Here is a 25,577-nt window from a genome sequence, read left to right as displayed (position 1 = left end):
CTATGATCAAACATTGCGTGTAAATATGGCAGATACCACCACATGACACCATTTTTTAGTAGCAATATGTGTGTGTACTGTACAATCTTCCTCTACGTACAAATTAAAGAGTGTTGCAAAAAACCTAGGTAAATAGCTTTGCAATTACCTGCACGCACTAGGTACCACTGAGATGTACTTAGAGATTAGATTGTTGATCGAGATTTGATTTCAATCTCCGCTGTTATTACCTTGGTCCATATTTTAATGGCAACTTTTGTAGCATCTTGGTAGGTGGTATCGAATTGAATTCAAAGGTTTGTTAAGTTGCAGAGACTTTGGAACATCGTAAGAAAGAATAAACTGCCTACTGTCTAATTTTGACAATGCTTTTTTTCTGAAGGTATAAGAATTAATTTATTAAGTCATAGCCAATACATTCATTAAGTGCAGGTCTGCGAACGGCAAGCAAGGGTAGCCACCCGACCAGAACCAGACCCGGGCGTACGGCGCGTCATGTTCCGCGCGCCCCTCAAAGAGACATCACCGAATTGGGCCTAGTAGGGATGAGGCGATGATAGGAGTTACCGGGGCTCCGGTTCGAAAAGCAGGAGGAGGAACGGGGTGGTTTTTAATCAATACGAGTCTCACATTCCCTCTCGCCCAAGGCGGGAGAAGACATTAGGTGATTGGTGATTATCTCCAATCCAATGAGAAATATTAGTAAATAAAAGCAAATTTGCAATAACTCATCATGATAGATCATAATGGATGACAAGCACTGTATTGTAAGACACTAACATAAAGACGCTTGCACAATTTTTATCAGATGTTCTTATCTTTCTCTTGTTGGTATGAACAAACTAACCTTTCTCTTACAACTTTATCTAATTAATTTATGATGCGAAATAGCAAGGGGATCTGAGGAATTTCTTCAAGATTTCATTCCATTCAAGTTTCTAAAACATTAGACTGTGTTTTACAAACGTATGCCTATAGTATTACTAGATGATAGATTTTATCTTCTACAATAACTAAACTAATATAACTTTTCCATTCTGTTGTCGAAACATCATTATTAGCTTGAATCCATCCATTGAAAATATGTTTCTCAAATAATACAGCATTGAGCCCAATCTCTATAAGTCTTTGTACAAACAGGATGTGACTTACTACACAGTTACCTACATCTTATGACTTACTTAAATTGACTTGCCAGTAATGTCACAGTTTACTACGTACTTCATTATTCGCTTCCCTTCCAAAGTACCTACAGCAAGTCGTTGCCCTTTCCGCAGTATTGCGTGTTATATCTAATAAGAAATACTTCTAGGCTTTGCCTCCCAATATTAAATGCCTACAGGCTATGGTCGAAGAAGTTTTGGGACAAACATCACTCACATTTGGGGCAAGAAATATTTGGAAAAGTAAGAGCAAAAGGAGCCAAGTCTTGGTTTGATAAACTAGTGGTATTCCAACATTTCAGCTTGTAAAAAAGAAAACACTTATGTATTGATGTTTTTCTTTTGATTTAAATATTGCATACAACACTGAATAACTTTACATTAGCAACAAGTGATTCATGCATGAGCAACTCCATAATTATCTTCCCGAAAAAAACTAAACATTTTGTATTCGTTGAGCAAAACAAGATCGCAATCCAAGATTACTTACTTCGCTGAACTGATTTTGCGTTAAACCATGATATTAGCAGGAGAAAAAAATCGACTATAGTAACTACAGGACTATATGGCCAACAATCACAGTTGCAATACGAATGATTATGTCACTGGCAGTCGTATAGGCCCGGGACATTATTTAATCAGGTCAATAGCAAAACTACAACAACATTAGCAATCAAAAGCATGACTTCATCTTGTCAGCTCTAAAAATATCCTCTACCATACACTTGTCAAGTGGATTATGGTATATGGCCAGTTCAAGTGGAACAATTTGTTCAACGTATCGGTTTAGACACGTTGTTCTATATTTGCATACAAATAGATCCGTGGAGTCATTAAACTAATTGGATTGCTTTCAAGTCAATGGGTTTCGGATTATCTTTTAGCGTTTCTTGGTAAACGATGATTATGACGGGGTTTTTGGGTCATTTTGTGGGAAACTGAAGGCGTTTTCTATGTGGGTTACCTGGTATACAGGACTAGAAAGGGGAATACGTTTATAAAGTTCAAATATCACCTTTAATTACAGTCTTGTGAACCATAAAATAATCCTTCTTAACAAAAGATGGAAGTGAAGTAGTGGGTAGTTAAGTGTTATTGCGAAAACCAACATCTTTCAAACTAAAAGGTGTCTAGTTAGCAGGGAAACTTCATAAAGCATAAAGTTAACTAATTCATTGCAACTACCACAGTTACCGGTTTGCCAACACCCATAATACGAGTAGTTGCGATTACCTGCGTTTAAGAAGGATGTTGTGCAACTGACGCAGAAGTAACAGTTGGGCCGGGCCCCGCAATTAGCATTTAGGTTACTAGATATGTATTAGCAAACTATACATAGTTTGCTAATAAATATAAAGTCTTTCTACAGAAAGACTTCACTTTAGGCTTATCTAGTATAGGAGCTAAACTAGTTTTGAACTCACCTCTAACCGCCCTAACTATTTCTCAACAATATGTTGCTAAATATCTACTTCGCGATGCACTCATAATTGTGTACCGCAGCACTAATCTGCATGTCTGTGTGGATAGATTTCCTGTGTGTGCACTGACTGTAGCTAAAGATAACGTTAACCAATGAGTTTTTATAACAATCACAAAGCAATCATCTAGATTTAAGTTAATCAATCCAATATTGATGATACATAGTAGGTACCTAGTGATGCAGAAACTTACGACTGAGTCTTAAATGTTATGTTTGGCTTACAAAACTAAGTGTGTTAATAGCGTAGGGAATAGCCAGTCCTCATATCTGTAATCATATTCATATACGCAGTACACCTTTTGACCGCTGGGAATGGCAGCCACGCTGAATTTGATAATAAAAGGTCACTCCACCGCTTCGTACGCCAGGCGTGTAATTAGGGAAAGTGCTGTGGCTAATTGTAGTTCATTAACAAGCCGCATGTCAATTAGATGGGTTTACTGCATCCGGCACTGGACTTTGAAGTTTGCATTTCCGTTTGATGCAAAAACCGCATAATTCCGAGATTCCGAGGTCACGCTTCGTCTGAGAGGGCAAGGTGAACTTACCGTGACTTAATGGTAGTTAAGTACTATACTAGTAACAAGTATTCTAGAACTAACTACATCATATGGAAGACGACAAAAGCCATATAAAAGTTATTAAGCGAAAAGTTACAAAGTTTCGGTTTGGAGAAAAGGAAAATAATGTACTGGAAGGTAAGATTGTCCTATTTGCTCTACGATAACTTCAAAAACACATAAGTTATTTACGCTCCATAAAAGGCAGTAGGAGCCGTCTGGTCGGGTTACGGTCTTATAAACAAGACCACATACCTCCATGTGCTTGTAATCTCCGTTAGGAACCGCATTGTATCCGATGATCGCTCCGATGCACTTGTTTGCTTCGATTTTATTCATTTCTAATACACAATTCTCAATAGTACCATTAATAAGTCTATTAAGTTCTAGTTTTTTTCTAGATCAAGGACTATGTTTTGCTGTCGTCAAACAAACGGAAAAGCAGCGGAAAATAAGATTAGCAGCCTAATGCTGCCTGAGCCTTTAAGTTGATTTCGTTTGTAGTCTTGGGCATTTGTAGGGCAATAAGTGTAAAGTCAAATATTATGGACCTTGGTTAGTTATGCGAAATTAGATTTACTCATTTTTTAGGGTTGAAGCACTGATAGGTTCGAAAATATGTAGATTTCAGTATCTCATAAAACAGACCTATAAATAAAAATTCTGATATGCAACCACATTCTGCGATAATGGAAACCACTTCAATTTAAACTTATCACCATAAAGTGCAAACGATATTCACTATTAGGTCACAGGTTTACACCATAAAGTGTCACGGTTTAATTTGCAAAACGAACAACTTGGATTACGATATTTATTACAGCTATTATATTGGGATCGTAACATTTGTAATTTGCCTATAGCTTTAATGGGCCATAACTTAAGCAAATGGTCAACGGTGACGTCATAGCTTCTTCTATTGATTTGTTATCACGGCAGTGATAATGAATCTTATTTGACCATTGGATCTTCATGTTGACTATTAATAACTCATGGATTTAATATTGGAAATCTGCTTCGATTTGTTGGTTTTATGAATTGACTAGACTTCCATTTCTTTTAGCTATTGCCTACCGCTCAGTAAATATTAAATTCTCAGCAAATTCTGTACTTATCGTAAAATGAAATCCAGTAAGTCAAAGCTCCCTTTATTTATAACGTCTAGACCTAAATCCAGACAGGCTGGGATGCAGAGCAGCGGGTGAATATTTAAACAGATTATATTTAGTCCAGACGGTAACTGTCGCGGTTAATGGATGTTATAGGCGCATATTTCAAAATGTGGAGAAAATCGCCGTTGGACGAAGATCGTGCAGTGAATGAGAGGTTTAAATATTTATGGAGTTTTAGAAAACCCAAGGAATACATATTTCTTTGAAGGTAATATAATGTGGAACACTTCGGAAAAGTACCTATATTGACATGCAATTGAATTTAGTTAAAACAGTGCTGCTCTACGATCGTTGATTCAAGAAAAGAATGAAAATGGTCAGGGAAAGGCCAAATTATTCCAGTATTTATGCAACTAACAACAAATTTACAGCGAATATTAAACTAAAGACGATTGTATGAGGCTTTACAAGGTGGTTATTCCACAGTATAGCTGGTTGGCTGGTTGCGATTATAAATGTGTAGTTGCGATGCCTGGCCGGTTCCCATTAAAGGTCGCAGTGTAAAGTGATATGTGGCTTCGTTGCAGACTCCAGACTAGCAGCTGTGTCCTACTTTCCTCGTCTTTTACAACTGCCGGGAAACAGATGGGTTATTTATTTTTATTTGCAGAACAAGGCCCGGTTTACCGACGACCTTATCAAAGAGTTGGTGGAACGATAAAACTTTTGAATTGTCATTGTGCCTTATTTATGGCCTCGAAGATACGAAAAGAAGTTTAGATCGGTTTTGAGTTTTCGCTAAAGTTTAGAATTCTGCTCATTTTGGAGAAACGTTTTCCAATTTCCGTACGCATGTTTAAACTGGCTCAGTACTGTATCTATTACTGGTTATGGCATTCAACAGTTATGATTTATTTGCTACTTTGTTAGGAAAATAAGGCTAGAATTTACATCCACGTAAAAGTAGCCATTATGTAATTTATTCCACGGTGCACTGTAGTATTACACCACAATGATAATGATAGTTAATGAGGTTTCTCGGATGTAAAATGGTCATGTTATGGACGTTAAAATTATCATTTCAGTGCTATGTTTTATGTTTTTCTTATGGGGAACTAAAAGGAGTCTAGTTTTGTGGCCCGAACGTGCAGCGGGACAAGTAACAACATATTTTTTAGATTTATGTACCTATTGTATATTATTATTGTATAGTTTTTAAAACCAGAATAAGCTTACTACGCCACTGCAATTTCAAACAGCATTCGTATACAAAAAAGAATACACTCAGTATAAAAAATTTAAATATTCAAATTGACTCCCACCATTTAAAGTTTTGGGTACAAAATCCACATTTCAAAGGATTCTGCAGTTAGTATTATCTTGATTTGACGTCATCGGCATGATATAGCGAATCTCGACCACCCTTGGTTCAGTGACACTGCGACTGGTTGGACTGGTTCCTGAGCCTTGCCGGCGGCGGCGCGCTAAATATGGACTATCTTCTGCAACTGGTGACCGGTTTCCATGCATACTGTATTAATTGGATTTAGCTTTGTCTGGCGTTTGTCATACTCGAGATATGGGGAAACTAAGTGGCTTTTAATTGATGGTACAGCTTTTTGATTGTTGTTGATGAATGTGACAAATGTGAAGTTAAGAGCTCTTACAGTTAACGGTTAATCCTGTGTAACAGGGATCAAATCAAAGTGATTAATTTCGAAATCGTAATCCCTGTGTATACGGGATCCGTGTCCCTTGATTTAAATGTCAATTTATTAAGAAAAGTTAGTCAGGATTAAAAGTTAAGCTGAAAGACGTCCACTGTCTTCCCCTTACTTCGCTGCGCCACGCATAGGTAACTAGTTATAATTTTAAATTCGTTCGTCGTAAAATTCTCGATCGCTATTAAGTCGACATTAGCTTCGTGTGCGCGAATTATTTCACCTTTCTGTGTAAAGGTGCATCTGCAGTGCTGTCGAAATACTATACCTAGTCGTCGTTAACATTTTCCATCACGGCCGCCATGTCCCGACCGGTTTATTACTCGAGTTATGATGTCCGTGCCAATAAACGGCCGTATTGTTTGAAGGAAATTTTATTTAAGTATTTTGCAGTAGTTAAGTATGTATAATGGCGGTTTGATAAGGCTGGGTTACTGTGGTTATTTATTGTAATGGAGGTAGGTATTTCGATTCATGTTCAACTAAAAAGAAGTTGTTTTGTCTTATAAATGTTTTGCCTAATAATATGCAATAAGTACCTAACCAGCTAAATAATTTTTTACTCCCATGGTATATGATGATATTTTGACTCCCATGGTTTGGCTACTAGAGAAGGCAGGAGGAATCATATTATAGGTAATTACATATTTTCTAAAAAAAAATTGTCTTGTCATGACTTGGGCCATAGTCCGGTGATGATTAAAAGCTGGCTGCTACATAGCCATTCATGCCTTATATAAATTTAGACCAATTAAGCCAGTTCAATTGAAAGAGCCATAATATTTATCCGGTTCTACAAACAAACAAGAGATTTACAAAATAGCCAGTAATATTTTATGTGAAACAATAAATCATAATAAAGTATGGAGCCAAATAAAGCCAAACCATGCCGGTGTCCTTGACAACATTATGTAACCATTACCATGTCACGTCCTTGACCAAATGAAACACAAGCAAGTCATGCTGATAATACTTTGTTGTCTTTGACAATAAAAGAAGAAAATATTTTATTTTAAATATGGAGTGTAAGGTAAACTTTATGGTGTAAAAATATTTCTTTTTTATTACTTTAAGCAGATAATAAATGTAGAAGATTACCTACATTGTTTTTATTTTCGTTTTTTTTTTGTATTTGCAATAATTAATTATTTAGGTTGAATGTCCAGATGCATCATTGTATTCATGTAGAAAACTCGAATACAATGGGTTGGTAATTGAATGTAAATTGTTCTAATTTAAATTTGAGTCAGCTGTCTGTTTCTGATTCACAGGAATATCCTTCTGAAATGTAGGTAATATTTTTATAAATGTAGCTTGGAAACGACTACTAGTTATAAACAGGAATAATATAATAAATTATTTTGTTAATTAAGCCGAATTTTTGCTATAATAACATTCATAATTTATTTCATCAAAACAAAACATTGTTATTATTCAAGGTTTTTCCGCAAAACGCAGGAACATACAAATAAACATATTTTTAATTTAGCAGATAAAATAAATTAGGTACATACAATTAGCGATAAAATGTAAAATATATTTGCGACGAGCGAGAGCGACCCTCGATAACAAGCCGAGGCAAGGGTGAGCTACCCACGCAAAAATTAAATATAGATCACACCCGCCAGGGTATTATAATTTTAAATGGAATCAATAAATTCAGCACTTACCTTCAGTGACATTATGGATGCAAATCGATTACAGCATACACGTGTGTTCAAACAGTCATAATTCGAAATATTACAATTTACACACAACACTATTTTTATTATGATAAAACTGAACACATTCTGTTTTTATCATACTTTAGCGCACATTACGTAACGTACAAAAATAATGTATGTTTAATTTACAATTGTTTGTGTTAATATTGTCGCGGTTCACAGCTGAAAGCGGTATTATTTTTGTCGATACCGTACAAGCGGGCGTACGTCAACAAGATATCGTTGTATTTTCGACTCTGCGATTTTTCCCTCGCTCGCCGAGTTGCGCGGGTTTTGACAGTTAACCAGCCGGCACGTTCCAGCGACCGACAAACGTCAAAACAGTAATTTTGCCACCCACAGATAAAAAGAGAACGGTGTCATTTCACTTCAATTTCGATAAAAATAACAATAAAAAGATCTTAATTAATAAAATAAAATTAATATGACTGTTAAATACATGTTTATTGTAATTTTGTAGAATAAAAAGATACCTATCTAATCATAAGATACAAGTTCCTATGGATTTTATAGAATACCTATACAAAAAAAGTTCCTGTGGTCAGGTAAAGTTATAAATTCTAAATCAAATACTTAACAAGCTATTATTTTTTATTGTCAACAATCAAATGCATTTTAACAGCTTCGATAGCAGTTTTAGCATTGTATTTGTGAGAATGAGCCGTAGTTAAGTGCGCACGTAGTTCGGTCGCCGTATTCGTATTATAGGGACACAATCTACAATGGTAAAGAAATAATCCTGGGTGACGACCGCTTCGAAGTACGTGTTTCCGGAGATTCTCCTGTAAAAAATAATTAAGTATGTAATTAGCATATCATAATACTATTATATTTTATATTATCATAATGTTATTATCATATTTCAAATTTAAATTTAAATCAGGAAAATCACGCTAGATGGCGTTAGCATCAATTTAATGTTAATAACCACAGAATAGAGAAGAAGAGATAGAAATAGTATACCGCTTGTGTTAGTATCAGAACCAGCGTGGCAATTTTTCTGAAGCCACGCCCAAATTAACACATGTCCAGGATAATCATAATATGTCACACTAGCAAAATCTTTCTGTGACTGGTCCGTGTTAAATAGCCTTTAAATCAGCCGTCACCACTTTGAAAAAAACACATTAATTACATATTAATAGAGTTGACTCTTGTCTACTAATTTTAAAATAAAGAATCTTCTTTTTCAATGCAAGATAATTTCACTAACAAGTTCTGCTACTCGACGCTAGATGTCACTATCATAAATGCATTCAATTACGCTGTATTGCTATCATGTTAAGGTTGACATTTGTTTAACGAGCTACTTTATCGCTTGTATTTTTTCTAGTGATGTTCCGATATCGAAAGCTTACTTATCGATATAATTAAAATGTTCAACATATTTTAATACTAAGAAAGTTTGAGCATTGATTACCACGCTTGCCAAATGCGGGTTGTCGATTTCAAACTTATTATAGGTAATTAGAAAATAATAAGCCCAGGTTTCCTCACGATGTTTTCCTTCACCATTTGTCAGTGGTGTCTTAATGATCTTAGTTAAGTACATATAACTCGGAAAGAGTCACATGCCGTTCATAGTATTCTAACAAAATTTGTATTGCAAAAATAAAAAATCATATTTTATATATAAAGTATTTTTTATTACGGTCGTATGTTACAAAAAATAGAAAATAAAACTGAACATTAAACAAAGTTAAACAAACATAACGTGATTAGGTATTTCTGCCTGCACAATCTAGAAATTTAACTGATTATTTATATAGTCAAAAATTGCGCATTTTTTTCGGTTATACTCATAATATAATATCTTGTTGTACAACATGGTCCAAACAAATTGTACTAGTTAGTGGCAGGAAACCAATTTTGTCTTCCAGTCATCTCGATCCATTTTCCTTTTATTTCTGGATCCTTCGGAAATCTAAAACAACATAATTAATGTTTAATAGTTACTTATTATCCATTTTTTTTTTTGTATTTTTCTATATTCGTTATAAACAGTTTTAATTATATCGACAGCTTGTTATCGATAATGTCAATCCCTAAACGAGTAGCAAAATTTTAGATGTCACGAATGAAATCTTCTAGAACATCAGGTTTGCGTTTGAAAGAAAGTAGACCCTATCATCTTAGACATAAACTTATATTTAGTTTGTAGATTTAAAAAAATATATGTCACTAGTTTCAAGCCAAATATAAATTAAAATAAAATAAAATAGCACTTACCGATGATACGATATACCACTACAAGGCACATTTTTGTCATGGCTTTCATCTTTTTACTATATAATAGCACATTTTGTCATTTTTATATTTTTATACGATTTTTGACGCTTTTTTCCAAGTCTAGTTGACGTTCTACAGTCCAACGAAGACTGATATGCGTACAAACATCTAAATGACAAACATAAGCATATCTGTACTTATCAGGGGCTACGCGTGCCCCGCCTACATACTACTTCTACTTCTTTTTCTCTGTTCTGTGTTAATAACAAAGAAATGAAATTATTTATAGGAAAATTGTGACAGTAAATACAATTCTAAATAGATAACTATTTTAAAAAATGCAGAATCTTCAAAAATGTTTAATGATTCCACAAGAACTAAAATTTAAGTTAGGATAATGACTTACCAAACTCCCACATGTAAAAGAACAATGAGGACAGGCATACGGTTTAACTCCTTGATGACACAACATGTGCCTCTTCATATGACTGGCCTGATCACTTTTAAATGTACATAGGTGGCATTCATGGTGTTTTATGCGCTCGCCGTGCGATCTGCGGTGCCTGTAAAATATTATTTTTTCTTACAGCGCCATCTATTGCCGAGTAGAAGTAGTACAAAATATTAACAGTCTTGGTATTTTGCATTTTAGCTTGAAATAAATATTGAATTTAAGGATTAATATTTTAAATATAATAATTTACGACAATAGAACTAAAATGTTTAAATTACCTTTTTTAGTTAAAGTATTTACTTTATCGCCATCTATCAAATTTTAAGGTACATCATTGAACAAGAAACACTGTGCAAGTAGACTTATCGTAGTTACCTATAATATTCAAAGATGGCGCTGTCTACAACTTTAATTAATACGAAAATTAAATTAATAAAATTACAATAAAAACCTTAAAACTCTCAGCTTACCTAGCTAATTGACTAGAATTCGTGGCCACATATGTACACTGATCATGCGGACAATGACGTGCCGTAGCTCCACTGGTACAGCTACTAGTGTGACGGGATAAAGCTGATCTGAAATAAGAAGTTACAATGTTAAGATAATTACAAATACTTTGTACAGATTCCATAAATGGAATTGGATAAGTAATAAGGAGTAAGGAGAGTATAGCGTAAAGGTCCCCTTTACGCTACATTTACTACTGTACCTACTCTACACAAATAGTTGGCTGATCATCTGACAATGGACACGTAAAACACTAAAGAAGTTACATGGGCGTTGCCGACCTTTTAAACACAATCTTTTATAAATTAAGCATATTTCATGATTTAGTGCTATATGAATACCACACCTGGTACCTATTATGTATTTTTTGTCAGTAACATAATGTATGTTGGCAGGCACTGAGCAGTAAGCATCACTAACACTTTTATATCTTACTCGATTTGTTGTACTTTCGGACACTCAACCAAAAGCACCTCACAGCGTAAGATTCTAGTTTTTTTTCGCAGGCTAAATTCAAATTCACATTCAATGACGTTGAAACATTATTACCGTGTTAATGAAGAGGTGCATACTATACTTACGTACCTACCTAATTAATGTAAAAGAAATTGATAAAAATACTTTTCAACCCAACACCTAAGACAATAGAATGGCTAGTTTAGTTCATTAAACATCCAGTAGTAACTAATTACACAGTAAGTATAGTTTCAAGACGAGTCGCGTAGAATGCCGCCTGCTAGCAGTTGCCCAGGACAAGAATGTGATGGGAATGGGACGCCGTAGCCTTAGCACATGTTTATGTCCTAAGTAGCGACTGTGTAGCTGTATGTGTCCAACTTTACCCTTGGAAGTGGTGAGCGTGTTCTCTGTTTGAGTGGACTTCAATAATATATAGGTACTTATACTTATGTATAGTTAATTGTATCTCCATAAAGTGTTTAAAAAGAGCTTGAAAATATTTTAATGCTACAAACATCATTCAGTTATTAATCGTCAGATACTTTTTGAAGCATCACGTGTTTTATTTCCAAAGATCGCATTATGAAGTGAGTTCGATTCTTGCGTAAAAGTACTTATTCCACAGCGTGATTCACAAAAATGTTATTCCAAATCTGAATTGTGTGTAGGGCATTATACGCATCCAGGAAATACTTAAGAAAAAAGTGTTAAAACCCAGAACGAATTTCTTCAGCGAATATAATGTTTCTGGACAAAGTCACAGGCAGAGCGTGTAAAGAAATAATTTACGTGAAATAGTGAAATATCGCGGCGGTCACAGTGGAGTCGCGTGCTGGCTCACTCCGGCCGCTAATGAATCACTCGGAGCCAAGCTAACTATAGCGGTAATGGATCGCGTTTAAGGGCGCACGCACCAACAACACTGACAATTTGTCAGCAACTCATAAACTAAGTAGGTAGGCTCAGTGCTCAGTGATATATTCATATTGTCTCGTTCATTTTGTATGTGGTTTCCTGTGTAAGAAGTGTTGTTGATGACGAGCACTTGCAATGGGTGTCTGTCGACGATTGCAGAAAAGCAAATGTACCTATTTATTCGTTGGGGTAGGATTCATGATGAAGGCTAAATGTTGTTTGTTAAGTTATCGGTCATTATTTTTAAATGTAGCTGAAGGTAATGTGACTATACTAAAACAGAAGTATAAAACTATCCTCTAAATAAGCAGGCTACAGAGGCACCTAGACTCAGGAAGCCAATTTAAACCGAAACCACCAGAAACCATTCCCACTAAAAACTCTTTCGAAACTAATAAGCATTACAGTAATAATTCCGCGTGCATAATCTGGCAACACTGGCCCACCGCGGCGACAGTTAACTCGCTCGCTCGCATTACAGCGGCAGTGCATTAATGCAAGGCGTCGCAATAACGCGTAAGATATTACACAAGTTAGATCATCAGCGCTGTTAGACGCCCCCAATGGCTCTGCTATGTCCTACAATTGTCTAGATCCGTTGAAAGTTCCCTTAATGACGCGCCGACTTGATTCATGCGGTCTGCGGTTAAGTTCCAACGTCTTACTGCTGTGATTTTAGCATTAATGGAGGAACGAGGATTGGAAATTTCAATTTATATTGGCGTTTGGATCCACTGACTGTATTTGAACTTAATTATGTTATAAAATACGAAGCGATTAGATATTCTGATGTCTGCTTTGCTTAGCTCCTGTTTACAAAATTGCTCGTTCTAGACACGACACCATTGTTCGTGTTCAAATGCAGATACGGCGGCACAAAGGTTTATCTTTGTTATAGCCATTATGAAAGTATTTGCGCTAAAACATTAAACGTAGAGAACAAACAGTCGTTAATTTTAACGAACCGCATTCAGTTTAAAATCGGCGTCGTCAATCCTTCGTGACTGATCCCAACTATTTATAGAGTGACGTTAGACGTATAAATCGTAACGCTCGCGGCTCGCAGCGCAAGTGTCAAAGCAAATAAACCACACACGATTTAGCGCCATCAAACTGAACGACAGATCAAAATGCAAATCCCCAATACGTTACAGAGACACGTGCTAACAATAAAATTCAAACGTCCACTATCTCTCTCCGACACTAATATTTTGATCCAGCACTCTCTCAAAATACCGTGCATCCGGGCAGAAATTTATTACCGCAGGGTATAAAAATGTCATCGTTGGCAACACCGCGGGCGGGAATGCGGTGCGCACGAGCATAATCAAAGCGCTCTTGTCAAATTATGAATGTATCCCGATATTTGTGAAGGAGTTGTGTGACGTGTGACATGTAACGCATCCGCTGCGTGCACGCATGTTATTACCGCAAATTGATGCCGACGCGACAACGCGCTGATGATGCGTCGGTTATTTCAGTTGTATGCGTTTTGTTTGCGCTTCCGTCTCGATAAATTTGATCGCTTATTGATTCAAACTTTCAAAGAACTCCTATTCATATCATCGAGTGTAGTGCGATATTATCGTTCGTTGTAATATTACATCCGAAATTAAGTCGTTCAACATTTCTACAAACAATGAATTATACTCACTTGCTGGAAAATCTGCTTTTACACTTGCCGCACTCCCAATCTTCAATCCTTTCCACTATGGCTGGCAGCTTTGGAATCTTGGCTACTTCAGTGCTGTGTTCGTTCTTGGAATGGTTGGCAAGGCTGGTCTGTCGGGTAAAATTGGCTCCACAAGTCGAGCAGATAAAGGGCCTCTCAAAGGTGTGCTGCCTCAAATGTTGGCGTAACGAGGCCTTTCTGAAAGTCTTTGGACAAAGTGGGCATGGGTATTTTAAGAGTACTTTCTCTGTATCCCCAACTTTGACAATTTCTTTCTTGGGTGTTGTGTGCAACACTTCGTGGAAAAAGCATTCAGCTTGGGAGTCGGTGGTGAAAAGGCACTGGCTACAGTTCCAGAAGATCGATGATGTGATTTGAGCAGTCTGTGACAGCTGACACGCGTTGTCTCTCACGTGCCGAGTGACTTCCTGAGAGAGGATGAAAGACATCCCACAGTTGGGGCACCTGTAAACAAATAATAATAATAAACAATGTGTAGTTGGACATTTATAAAATAAAAATGTAAAAATACTTACTTTTTTCTTATATTAGGATGCATACGACGAATGTGTTCTTTTAAAACTAAAATGTTTCTCAGTATAACATTATCGGTACAGTAAGGGCATTTCTTGCTCATGTCTTTGGTTGGTAGTCCTTGTTCCCTCAAGTTTTCCTTCCTCTTAATACGGTGCTCTGAAGTTTGGCGATGACGCTTTGCTTCATCAGAAGATTTGAAGCTCATCGCACAAACCAAGCAAAGGTACGCTCTCTGTTTGTGTTTAGATTTCAAATGAGCAGCAAGAGTTAGGGAAGATTTGAATTTAGCTTTACAGTGCTGACAATTGTGCAGTTCCTGGTAGTTATCAGTGGCTGTAATAGCTAATGGATGCCCAGTTTTCTGACAGTGACGTTTCATTTCAATATTATATCTGAATTCTTTCGAACACGCTTCACATTTGAAGAGCGTCTTCTTCCTTATTATAATTGGCATAGACCTGTTAATAACCGCTACCACTTCGCTATGATCTGAACTGGACATATGCTGCAGCATTTCTTGAGACGACTCGCATTCGAATTTGCAAAATGAGCACCAGAGTCTCCCTTCAATTGAAGCCAGTTTTTGTTCATGTTCTTCAGAAAACCAATGCTGCATGAACGTTGAAAGCCAGTTTGTATAGAACTTGCACGGGCTGCACTGGAAGGGGGACTGGTGGACTATTGCGTCCATGTTGTCCAAGATGAGTTGTTGGTATGTAGCTGTATTGGTGTTGGTAGCTTTTCTGAAGTGGTAGTGGGATATCAAATGCTTTCCCATCAAATGTTGTCGCACACGTGATTTGCACCCCGAGCAGTGCACAAAAGTAGGTTTTCTCTTTCTCTTCTTCTTCTCAATTTTAATATTAGTTTTAGTATCCGTTTTATTGTTTCGTTTTTTCTCCACTTGCGAATAAATATCGTCGTTGACGAATCGAGATGGACGTGTCAATCGCTTGTCCATTACAGGTTTCATTGGTTCCAAATGACCAGAAAATTCCAATTCATGTTCTGGCAGTACTTTCTTCAAATGCAAACTAGATCGGAGATGTTTATCATAAATTGCTCGTGAGTTGAGTCTCCTGTTGCAAGGACCGCACCAATATTGTACTGATCCTTTAGTTTGTATCGTGGTTTGCATTATTTGAGTTTTTTCATTAGCGCCCGGTACCCACTTGCCTTTTGTGTGTCCAGGTGGAGGTGCATCATAATCTTCATCGCGCTCGTTATTGTCCGGCATTATTGGTTTCCATTTCCCTCCAGTATGTTCTTGCTCCTCTCTCATGTCCCAGTCTTCGTGGTCGGGAGAAGCCGGTCGCCACTTTCCTCCTGTGTAATTCGGAGGTGGCTTCCATTCTCCGGTAGGATGATCTTCCTCATCATCATCTTCTGATTCTTCAGACTCATCACTTTCTTCATCGCCTTTATAATCGTAATTAATACTATAAGAAGAAGTTGGTATGATTATGTCTTTCTTGACTTGACTTGCGCCGCTGATGCTAGCGACTGCGTTAATTAATTTTGTTTGATTATCTTCGTTACTTCCGATTCTTAAACTATGTCCTCCGATCCAATCTTCACCTCTGAGATTATTTTCTAAGGGACTCATGCGAGGGAGATCTCTAGAGGTGGACGGGACAGCTAAAGAAGTTTTTCTTTCGATACTGGCTTTGGATATAGGAATAGGTGGAGTTAGTCTTGATAAGGAAGTTTTTTTCACAGAACTCTGTAGCTCTAGAGACTGAAAGAACACATCTGCCCCAAGGTTGTAGGAAGGTTCCAATGTGTCTATAGTTGGCAGTTCTGGCTTGGGATCTTCAGGTTTTAGTTTCCCACATCGTTGCTTCCTGTGTTTCACGTAGTTGTCCAGGCCAACGATGGTGGTGTTGCACTTGATGCAGAGGTGGCTGTCGTCATCGTCGTCCTCTCGTGGCGATAACATCTGGAAAAACAGTTTTATATTAAATGTTAGAGCGATAGGTTGTTTAGTTGTACAAAAACCAACAATGAGATGCTCGCAAGTAATACTTAACACCCTATCTAGTCCATCAAATGTAAAAAAAATATTGTCGTGATTAAAAAGAGAAATTACAAATAACAGGTGAAGCCGTGAAACTCGTACAACAATTTAAATTAACATCGCAAATAAATACCATAAAACAAAAGGGAACTATACGAAATATAGCAGTGAACTAATAATTGGAAGATTCGCAACCTAGTTTAAAGTGTTGTGGCGACGTCGGAGCTAATCGCGTGGTGCAGAGACATTAGCAATGACGTCAGGCGTCACTGGCAACCAATAAATATACTTCCGATGCGAATTAACCGTAAATACTTGTTCAGATCTATAATGTATGCAACGAAGGCAGTAATAAGTAGCTAAGTTTACGCCGCATACCACCAGCCGATTGAGTTATGGAAATATTTCCATTGTTTTTGCTCGAGCCAATAAATTAAATGATTGCGCATGATCGAAGTTGCTATTGGAATGTTGCAAAAAATGTGTGTCATTGTTTTACTTTGTCTGGTGGAACTGTGGCTTCTTCTGTGGAGATAGAAACTTAGTTAGCAATTATGATCTTTTGCTAAATTATGCTGTTTCTCCAAAATGTGTCTCAAATAAATTCCAATAAAATTACGAAACAAATCATAAGATTCAATTGAAAACCTATTCCCAAAAGAATCATTGAAAGTTTTATAAAATTCCTGTAGTTAATAACTTGGTGAACCTTATAAAGGTGTAACAAGGCTGAACATACGGTAATGAAAAGTATTTTTCAGTCGATGTCGACGGGGCGCCGCGTCGGGGACACTCGAGGTGTGAATCAAGCTATCATTAATAATTCCACCGCACCTGTCCTATCACAAACGACAATGATTTACCACTGTTTCTCAAAATAACTCGATTTTATTGCTTTGCCATGGAGGCCATAGATGTTAGCAGTTTATTTACATTTTTGGCGGTGCACCTACTAATGTTTCGCAGAAGATTTATAAAAATATTATGAACTTATTCATTTTTGACCACAACAACAAAAAATCGTGTGCTCCGGCGAGTAGGAACGGTGTGGTTTTTAGTCTGATACTTACTGTTTTTACAGACAACCTTAGGATGGGGCAGTAATAGGAGGTTTGATATGGATCTAGTCGTGAGCTGCGGTAACGGGTTACTATCTAAATATATAAAACTCAAAGGTGACTCCGGACGATCTAGCACAGCTGAAACCACTGCTCCTAAATTCGGTTTTATGAGTCAGTAGAGGCTGACATTTCCTCTCATCTAACTCAGGCGGGAGAAGCCCTAAATATAAAAACTCAAAGACTGATGAGAACTATTATACATAATGGTGTGTAGTGTATTTATGGTCTTGAATGAAGAATAAGGAAACTAAACTAGTGGTTTATCAATCAGTAGTCTTATCAACTTCCTCTTATAGTGCAGCCTGTTTCAATAAAGCCTGTTACAATATATTCTTATTGTCATTCCTATGTTATGTGAAAATCATTAGTTCTAGAAAATGAGTCAGGAAACGACTCACGCAGCCATGGTCAAGGTACGTCTACAATGCAGCACGGACCATTGTTTTTGAAACATCCTTACTTACTACCTAAGGCTGGTTATTAAAGAGATATAATTCGAACATATTTAGTGAAACTGAGTAGGAAGACTACTTATTTATTTAGTTCATCATCTTTACACAATCCATCAATCAAATCCCGCCATTTCATCCGACATTTTAATTTCTACCAGGGATCTAAATGCACGAGGGTGTGAGTGAGCTGAGCTGTCAATGCCAGTGAGATGTTTTTCCAGAGTCGAGTTGCATTCGACAATTGGTGGTTGAGGGTATGAGTGACACGCGTCAATCGGCCCCGCGCCGCCTGACACCATTGTGGTTGACAAACAGCTGACACGTGACGGCTGACAAATGGCTTCGCTGTCAGCCATGTCGTTAACGTCACAGCAGTCATTACACCGCTGTTCGGGGAACTTTTTAATTATCGGAGTCACTGGTCGCTGCTGAACGGATTTGCTTATTGATTTGTTTGGTTTTAAAATAGTCAGACCAAAGTGTGATTCGAAGGGCCGTGGAAAGTGGAAATAGCTTAATGTTCCTCTTTGGAGTCCGGTGACGTGGTACGTTCTCTGTGTTAGAAACGAAGATACAAATACTGGGGGAGAGAAACGGAAAATAGAATGTACTTGGTGTCGATACATCACTACTTATCCATTTTTTGATCATCATCATCAAGGGTTAAACGATTCTAAACTTCTAAATTAATAATCCAAACAGAATTGACATCAAAAACATAAACAAAAATACTTTATAGATAGATAGAAAAGACCACAAAAATATCCTGAAAGCCCGTGTTAAACTGTCATGCAGACAAACATTTGCAACTAAAACGTGACAGACAGACAGAGTCGAGTCAGTTACAAAAGATGACCACACCGCGACAGGACGGTGGCCAGTACTTAGCCAGTGACAGATAACTGGCTCGCCGCATGGACGACACAATGTGCCAGTGAGTGAAACCATCCTCTAGTCAACTGCGGGACTATTTGGGAGATATGACTAACTAGTAAATGTGAGGTTTAGTACGGGAGTGGACGAGCAGAACTTTAGCTTAATGTAAATGCCATTCAGCATAAAATTTCAAATTATTTGTTAGATATCAATCAAAACCGAAAGCAAAACAAAGCGCCACTGAAGCAGTGTAAAACAAAAGACCCTGATAAAAAAGATTGATACCAAAAAGTTATTCAATCAATAACTTTTTCTAGACCCAAGAATCAATTGGCGCTGCCAATCACAAGTAGGAGCATAAATAAAACTCTCTCGGCATTCCATATTTAAAGTTTCCCTCGTATTTTTCGCGGCGCGCGCCACCCATCACTCTGGGCACACATCTGTCAAGTGTCAAAACGTCGTGTGCATAGAGCGTCCGCTGTGGATGTGTGTGTGCAGTGTGATAGTGTGCGGACGTCCGTCAGTCACGCGTCCGCGGAGGCGTGGACCTAGCCCGGGTGGGTTCTGCTTGGGACTCTCTCAAGGAGCGATGTTGGTAAACATATTTTAGCGGCTTTTTGGGAAAACTCATGAAGTTACAGAGCGTGCAGCTATGAGACGTCTTATGAATTCAGTCTGTTTACTTTATGGTAGAAGCCTAGTTTTTCTTGAATATTTAAATGGAAAAATAATCAGGAATTTCAAGCTTTTACTACCAACAAACTCCGGTCTTCTGACTTACGTTTTATACTGGAATTTCTATCTGCATTTCATTCAAATTTTGATGGCACTCCTGAAGAAGCCAGCGAAGGTACACGCGAATATAATGGCAGCCCATCATAATCCGTGGTAGGTCTCTACCTGAAATACCCCAACAACCTAATTCCCTCAATCACAAATCAGCATACAAATGAAGAAATTAAAGGCGGTCGCAAGCGGAACACATCCGCGACGTCGTCAAAGGCTGTCGCCCGAATAACGACGTCGCCATCGATCGAGGTGCGCCCCCGCCCCCCGCGCGCCGCCACCCGCTGCACCCCGCAGCCACCTTACACGTGCAATACAAACGATACGGTTTTTCAACACCTTTTGAATTTGGAACTAATTGTGACGTCATGCGTCATGGCGCTGGTTAACACGGAATGGCTTATTATTTAGAATTTCGATCTAATTATGGATGTCCTGTCATGTCCTGGGGATCGCGCGCGAATTTTATTGTTTTTTTTTTCAAATTGGAAATCAATGTGATATCGGAGAAAAATCAGCATCAAGTGAAGATAATAAGTAAGCAACTTGAATATTAAGTATGTTGTCATATCTATTGACAATGGGCCATTTTAATTTGGGTACATTAGGGACAACTTCTATGCGTCCTTAGATCGGGGACAGGGTGACTGACCGTCTGACACCGCTGAGATGCAAAAACTAAACAGTTTTGATCTTTGTCTATGTTTGTTTTAGAATCTAAAATACAAAGGTTATCATTCCATTTAATCATTAGATGTCGATTTGATGTGATAATAAAGCAAGTAATGGAGTAATTTTCTTTGATGAAATTGAATATTTTGACAATTTTTGCTGTGTACAGTTTTTTAAATTGAAATTTTGCTTCTGTTTATGTCATTAGACTTTACTCCAACTTTAGATTTCTCACTGAGTGACCACCAGTTCCAGTCGTCCGCAGTTAATGGAAATGAACTTGTAAAACTTAAGGTGCTTTCTGCCTAAAGATTTGGTAGAAATACGCTTAAAGTGATTGGATTAAAACACTTACGGACACTGTTGTTTTTGTGGCAGATGCTTTATGCTTATTTATCATTGTTATGAATGGAAAACCAAGTAATGGCAGTGATGAAGCAGGTTTTTCATTGTCTACTTCCTTACTTAGAAATTAGTTCAGATTTGATATTTTACAAAAATTTTATTCAGTAAGATTCTTTCATACATTTACATTAAACTCGTACGAAATTACATTCATATCGAATTAATCAAACAACAAAGCGATTTAATTAGCTCACATAGATTGTACCACAATATTTGTTCAAAGATACACCGACAAACAAATTTAAATCCTGCATTACGATCACAAAAACTACCTAGCTTGGGAGGGAATCAATTATAATTCCCATTAGAGGGGGGCGGGCCCTTTGATTTATGTGGGTACTTGGAAAAAAATACGTACGCTTGCAAGTGCACCTTGTATTGAAGGTTCGCTGATAATTGCTTATTATAATTTCTGTTTCCGCGGTGGAGAGACGGGTGCAGATTAATGCGGCTAAGCATGGGCGGTTGTTGTAATAAACATATGGGATTGTAAAAGTAAAGTAGGCTGATAGGGTTTTGCATTAAAGTGTATTATGTATGCAGGTATCATAGTAGGCTTTGCCACGCCCACCAGTGAGGAGTCGATACATCATAATAGCCTACCTAGACCAATCCCATAATAGTTTCCCAGCTTCATAAAGACTGTCAACTTAAGTTTGGACGTTTAAACCATGATCAGAGGTTTGACAACTTTGTTTAGCTATTTTTATTATAATTAAAGTTGTGTATTGAATGCAAACAACGAAGGAACATAGTAAAGTAGAACGGCTGCTGGTGTTAAGTGTCCAATTGTGTAGCGTTCGTGCATCGAAGCACCTCTTAAGGGTCAAGCTATTCATGTGAGTGGAGATCACACGATCGGTGGGCATGTACCGTCCGCTAGTATTACGTACATAGATATATAGGACCACACTAGACAACTTGATCATGTATTTAATTTTGTTTGTAGGGTATAAAATTAAAATGGTAGTATAAATTCATTCTTGGCTATATAAAGTTGTAATTCGCACACCCATGGTCATTCCGTATTAGACTAATTCATAATTTGGAACTTATTGAAATTCCTCCACTTATTTAAATCCTAACTTATTTATTACTTACTTATTTAAACTTAATCTATAGGAGTACATTTTATTTCAATATTTGATACAGACCTACAATTTCACTGATAGAATTGAATTCCAAAATCATGTAAGACCTCTATGGTTACTCTTTACATTACCGACGCATGGTAATGGGCTGCACAAACACACTAGTGCGTACTCCATGGTGTTGCCGCGTTGGACCCGTCTCAATTCGGGACACTAGTGCAGTGGGACCGAGGTCGCCGTAAGTGGGTCAAGGTAGCTCCATACTTGTTATGACGCCGTTATAATGTATATCTAAGTATTTGTCGTATCTCTGTAATTGGGGGGGATTTGTATTAGCTCTGTGTTTTTCTGGTGGATGTTATGGGTAGTGTTATAATGGAGATTGATTTTGTGGCAAATGGTAGTGTAATGTTAAATTGGGCGAGTGACAAATTGTCAAATTGAACTGCGAATTTTTGGGATCTGTTTTTGGGACTTTTACCGACGGTACTCAGTGGTCAGTGGAGTATAAGATTATAATGATTTGTTATTGAAAGCATTATGATGACCATGTGTTTAACATCACAGTGTTGGTAAAGACTTACATATTATAGCTATAGACAGACATGCTTTACATAAGATTACGAATCATGTAAAGTGCATTACAGGACAATGAGTATGTAAGGTGAGTGTTAAGTATGTCAAGATGTGCCTCAACTGGGTCAGAGCACTTGTTGCCGGCTCCTTGACTAATGTTCTTACATGTAGATATATGGAGACGTGTCTATGTAGTATAGTGCCCGAGGATAAACATTGCACTTATTTACAATGATTCTGTAAAGACTATCTGGTCTGGGTTTCTAAAATGGAGTATAATGGTAAACTTCTAATCCTCAAATGAATGGAATTCCTTTATAATATAGGTAAGCATTGTCCAAAGGCCGATATTCAATATTAATCGTTAGGTACCTTGTAGTATAGTTGTTGCATTTTATAAGAATATATTGATATATTGATAGAAAGATATACATTTGTGGACATAGGAAGGAGGTGCCATATCAGTTTTATTGGCGGAAACATTAATTGTCAGTTTTTGTAGTTTTGAGTGACAAATTGTGAGATACTAATTTAATGGCCATTTTAGATTGGGAGGTAATGTTAGACTGGTGTCTTTCACGTCCATGACCTAAGCAGATGGATGAATGACTACTGATGTTAAGTTGATCTCTTCTAATGTCCATAAAGTAAATATTAATAATAATTTGAAAACTGGATATCTATGAAGGAAAATATAAAATCACTCGGGGATCAAGTTGTATACTTAATCAATTAGAATACAAGCAAATTTCCGAACTAATCAATCTTGTCGGTAAGTTAGCCACGTGTCGCCAACCGGACAATGTATGCCTCCCCTGGGCTTGATAGATTCATTAGGACCCGTCTAACGATGACACACGTGTTTTTAACTGGACTGAGGTGAGTGAGAGTTGTAAGTTGCGTCTAAAAGTTAGTGTTTCGTAAATGTCATCAATGTCATTATGCGGAAGATATAATCTAGGTGCTCACATATCAAGGATTCTCTCTTCTCTTTTAGTTTGCTACCCCGAACAGATCACTACCTTCAACAGTGTGTTTATGTCCATTATGTAAGTAACTCAGTGCCTTTGTATACTACACTGTCGTCACTGACTTGCCGTTTTTTTTACAAGCTACTATCATAGCGTATAGGTGATTTGGATGAATGCAAAATAAGAGACGGATAAGCAAGCTGAAAAGGTTGGGTGGCCATATTTGTTAGGAGAACCGATGACCGTTGGAGTAGTAGTGTTCTTAAGTGGAGATAATACCAGCAAAGGGCTTATTTGTCCAGCATTTGATGGAAATGGGTGGCTGATGATGAAAATAAGAGGAACAAGCTATCGGATTACAAGATTGCTATGCTTATCTGGATATGTGAATAAAGATAAAATCCATAATCGTCTTTTATTCGTTTATTGGCACCAATTTTTTTGCAGGTTCAGAGCGGATTGACCGATAAATTGATTTCGGTAAATGTTACCTGTCATATCGACTGATTAATGCCTCTAATGCTTACTTATTAGGTATTTACTTGGCTTTTTGTTATGTATATGGCATTGACACGACTCGCATTCATTCCAATAAAGTCGTGCGGCAACTCAGTGGCTCTGCAACATAGTTATCATCAGCCGAAGTTACAATCTTTTGCTATAAATTATGACCTAGAAATAGTCTTGAGCTAGCCGTTGTGCGCAGAACGCACAAATCGACGTAATATTTCAACGCCGGCGCAACTCCTATATACCACATACACAATAGGTTCAGAGGTGCCTATCCGTCATTGGTTTACCATACAGCAGTCATTAGTCTACGTCACAGTCGTACTTCGAAAACGGAACGTCCGCGCATGGAGTCATTACGCGGGCCAATCAGCGCTCGGCGCGCGCGCACCCCGCCGCGTTCTTTATAACACTCGTGCGCAGGAATATATCACGCGTCAAGACTCAAAAGGGTTTTTTACAAACGTATCTCGTATTCGTCATCGTTATGGTCCCGTCGGAGGCTGGCTGGCGCGCCGTCCAATAAATAATAACACGTGAAAAGGAATTATTTATTAAAGCTCCGTGTCAGTAGGATCGCTCCTTTTTTTTAAACTCCACTTCGATTCTTGACACGGATTTGTGGAAATGTATGCGTCCGTTTATTGTGAAGATGACCTACAGTTAGGTTTTGTTTACTTTAGATCTTATTGTGTCGGGTTAAGCGCGTGTTTTGCGAGGCAGGGGCGGTTGTGTTTTTCTGTTTGCGCGTGTAAAGATTCATAATAATATTATTCATGTAGGAGTAATAAAGAGATGTCAATATATAGATACGTGGAGTGTATACGTTGGTCGTGAATAAATTATGGCTCTTAGTATGAGATTATCAAGGGACTGGTTGCGAAACACAAAGATTGAATTACAGGCGCACACGACATCGGTATCTGCGTAGATGTATGAATTAAAATGCCAAATAAACGAATGAATTATGCTTCCCATTCACTTTGAAGGGAATTAATACTCAATATCGTCGACACGCGATACACCAGTGTTATTGACGGAGCAGTTATTATAAGCCTATCTCGTACGGCTGTAAATATTGCTGCACACATACATAGGTAGCTACGAGAATTAAATACCTAACTAGGAAGTCGTAAATGCCGTCGTTTATTGATCCATACTTTCACACCAGACCTATAAAACTTAGATTACATGGATTACTGATAAAAAAAAGTCAAAATCGCAAGCAGGAATTCTAATAAAACTAGATAATTAGTGCACATTAAAATTCGTCAAGTAAAACACACAAAAAGAGCTATAACTCTAATAGACCGATCACCGCAAAGACAACGCCACGCCACGATCAGCCACGACCGTTTAAAATCAACAAAAACAAACAAACAAACTTTGGAACACGTAATCAAACAATGTCTATTGTTATTGAGTCCGTAGCCGTGAGCGATGGCGATTGAAAGTGCATTGCTATCGGCTGTCCGCTTCGAATAAATGGAATAAATCATGGCACCACAATAAACTCGACGATTTCAATTAAACATAAATCTCCTGTGACGCTCCATTA

The 25,577-nt window shown here is 37.5% G+C and overlaps 2 protein-coding genes across 2 annotated transcripts in view; both read right to left on the bottom strand.

Moving 5' to 3' along the window:
- LOC118282022 (ankyrin repeat domain-containing protein 29) overlaps positions 1–8,051 on the bottom strand; it is a 35,314-nt gene extending 27,263 nt beyond the window's left edge. The window contains exon 1 of the mRNA XM_035602894.2: positions 7,710–8,051. Coding sequence (XP_035458787.2) covers positions 7,710–7,721 — 12 coding nt within the window. The 5' untranslated portion in view covers positions 7,722–8,051. The remainder of the gene's footprint in view (positions 1–7,709) is intronic.
- Positions 8,052–8,281: 230 nt separating this feature from the next.
- The window catches only part of LOC118282023 (zinc finger protein 433), a 29,261-nt gene continuing 11,965 nt past the window's right edge, over positions 8,282–25,577 (bottom strand). The window contains exons 2-6 of the mRNA XM_050703153.1: positions 14,539–16,478; positions 13,985–14,467; positions 10,917–11,024; positions 10,399–10,555; positions 8,282–8,545 (exon numbers count right to left, since the gene is read on the bottom strand). Coding sequence (XP_050559110.1) covers positions 8,348–8,545; positions 10,399–10,555; positions 10,917–11,024; positions 13,985–14,467; positions 14,539–16,478 — 2,886 coding nt within the window. The 3' untranslated portion in view covers positions 8,282–8,347. The remainder of the gene's footprint in view (positions 8,546–10,398; positions 10,556–10,916; positions 11,025–13,984; positions 14,468–14,538; positions 16,479–25,577) is intronic.

Source organism: Spodoptera frugiperda, chromosome 23 (assembly GCF_023101765.2).
Source record: "Spodoptera frugiperda isolate SF20-4 chromosome 23, AGI-APGP_CSIRO_Sfru_2.0, whole genome shotgun sequence".
In the NCBI taxonomy this organism is placed as follows: domain Eukaryota; kingdom Metazoa; phylum Arthropoda; class Insecta; order Lepidoptera; family Noctuidae; genus Spodoptera; species Spodoptera frugiperda.
This window is presented reverse-complemented; position numbering and strand designations above follow the sequence as displayed.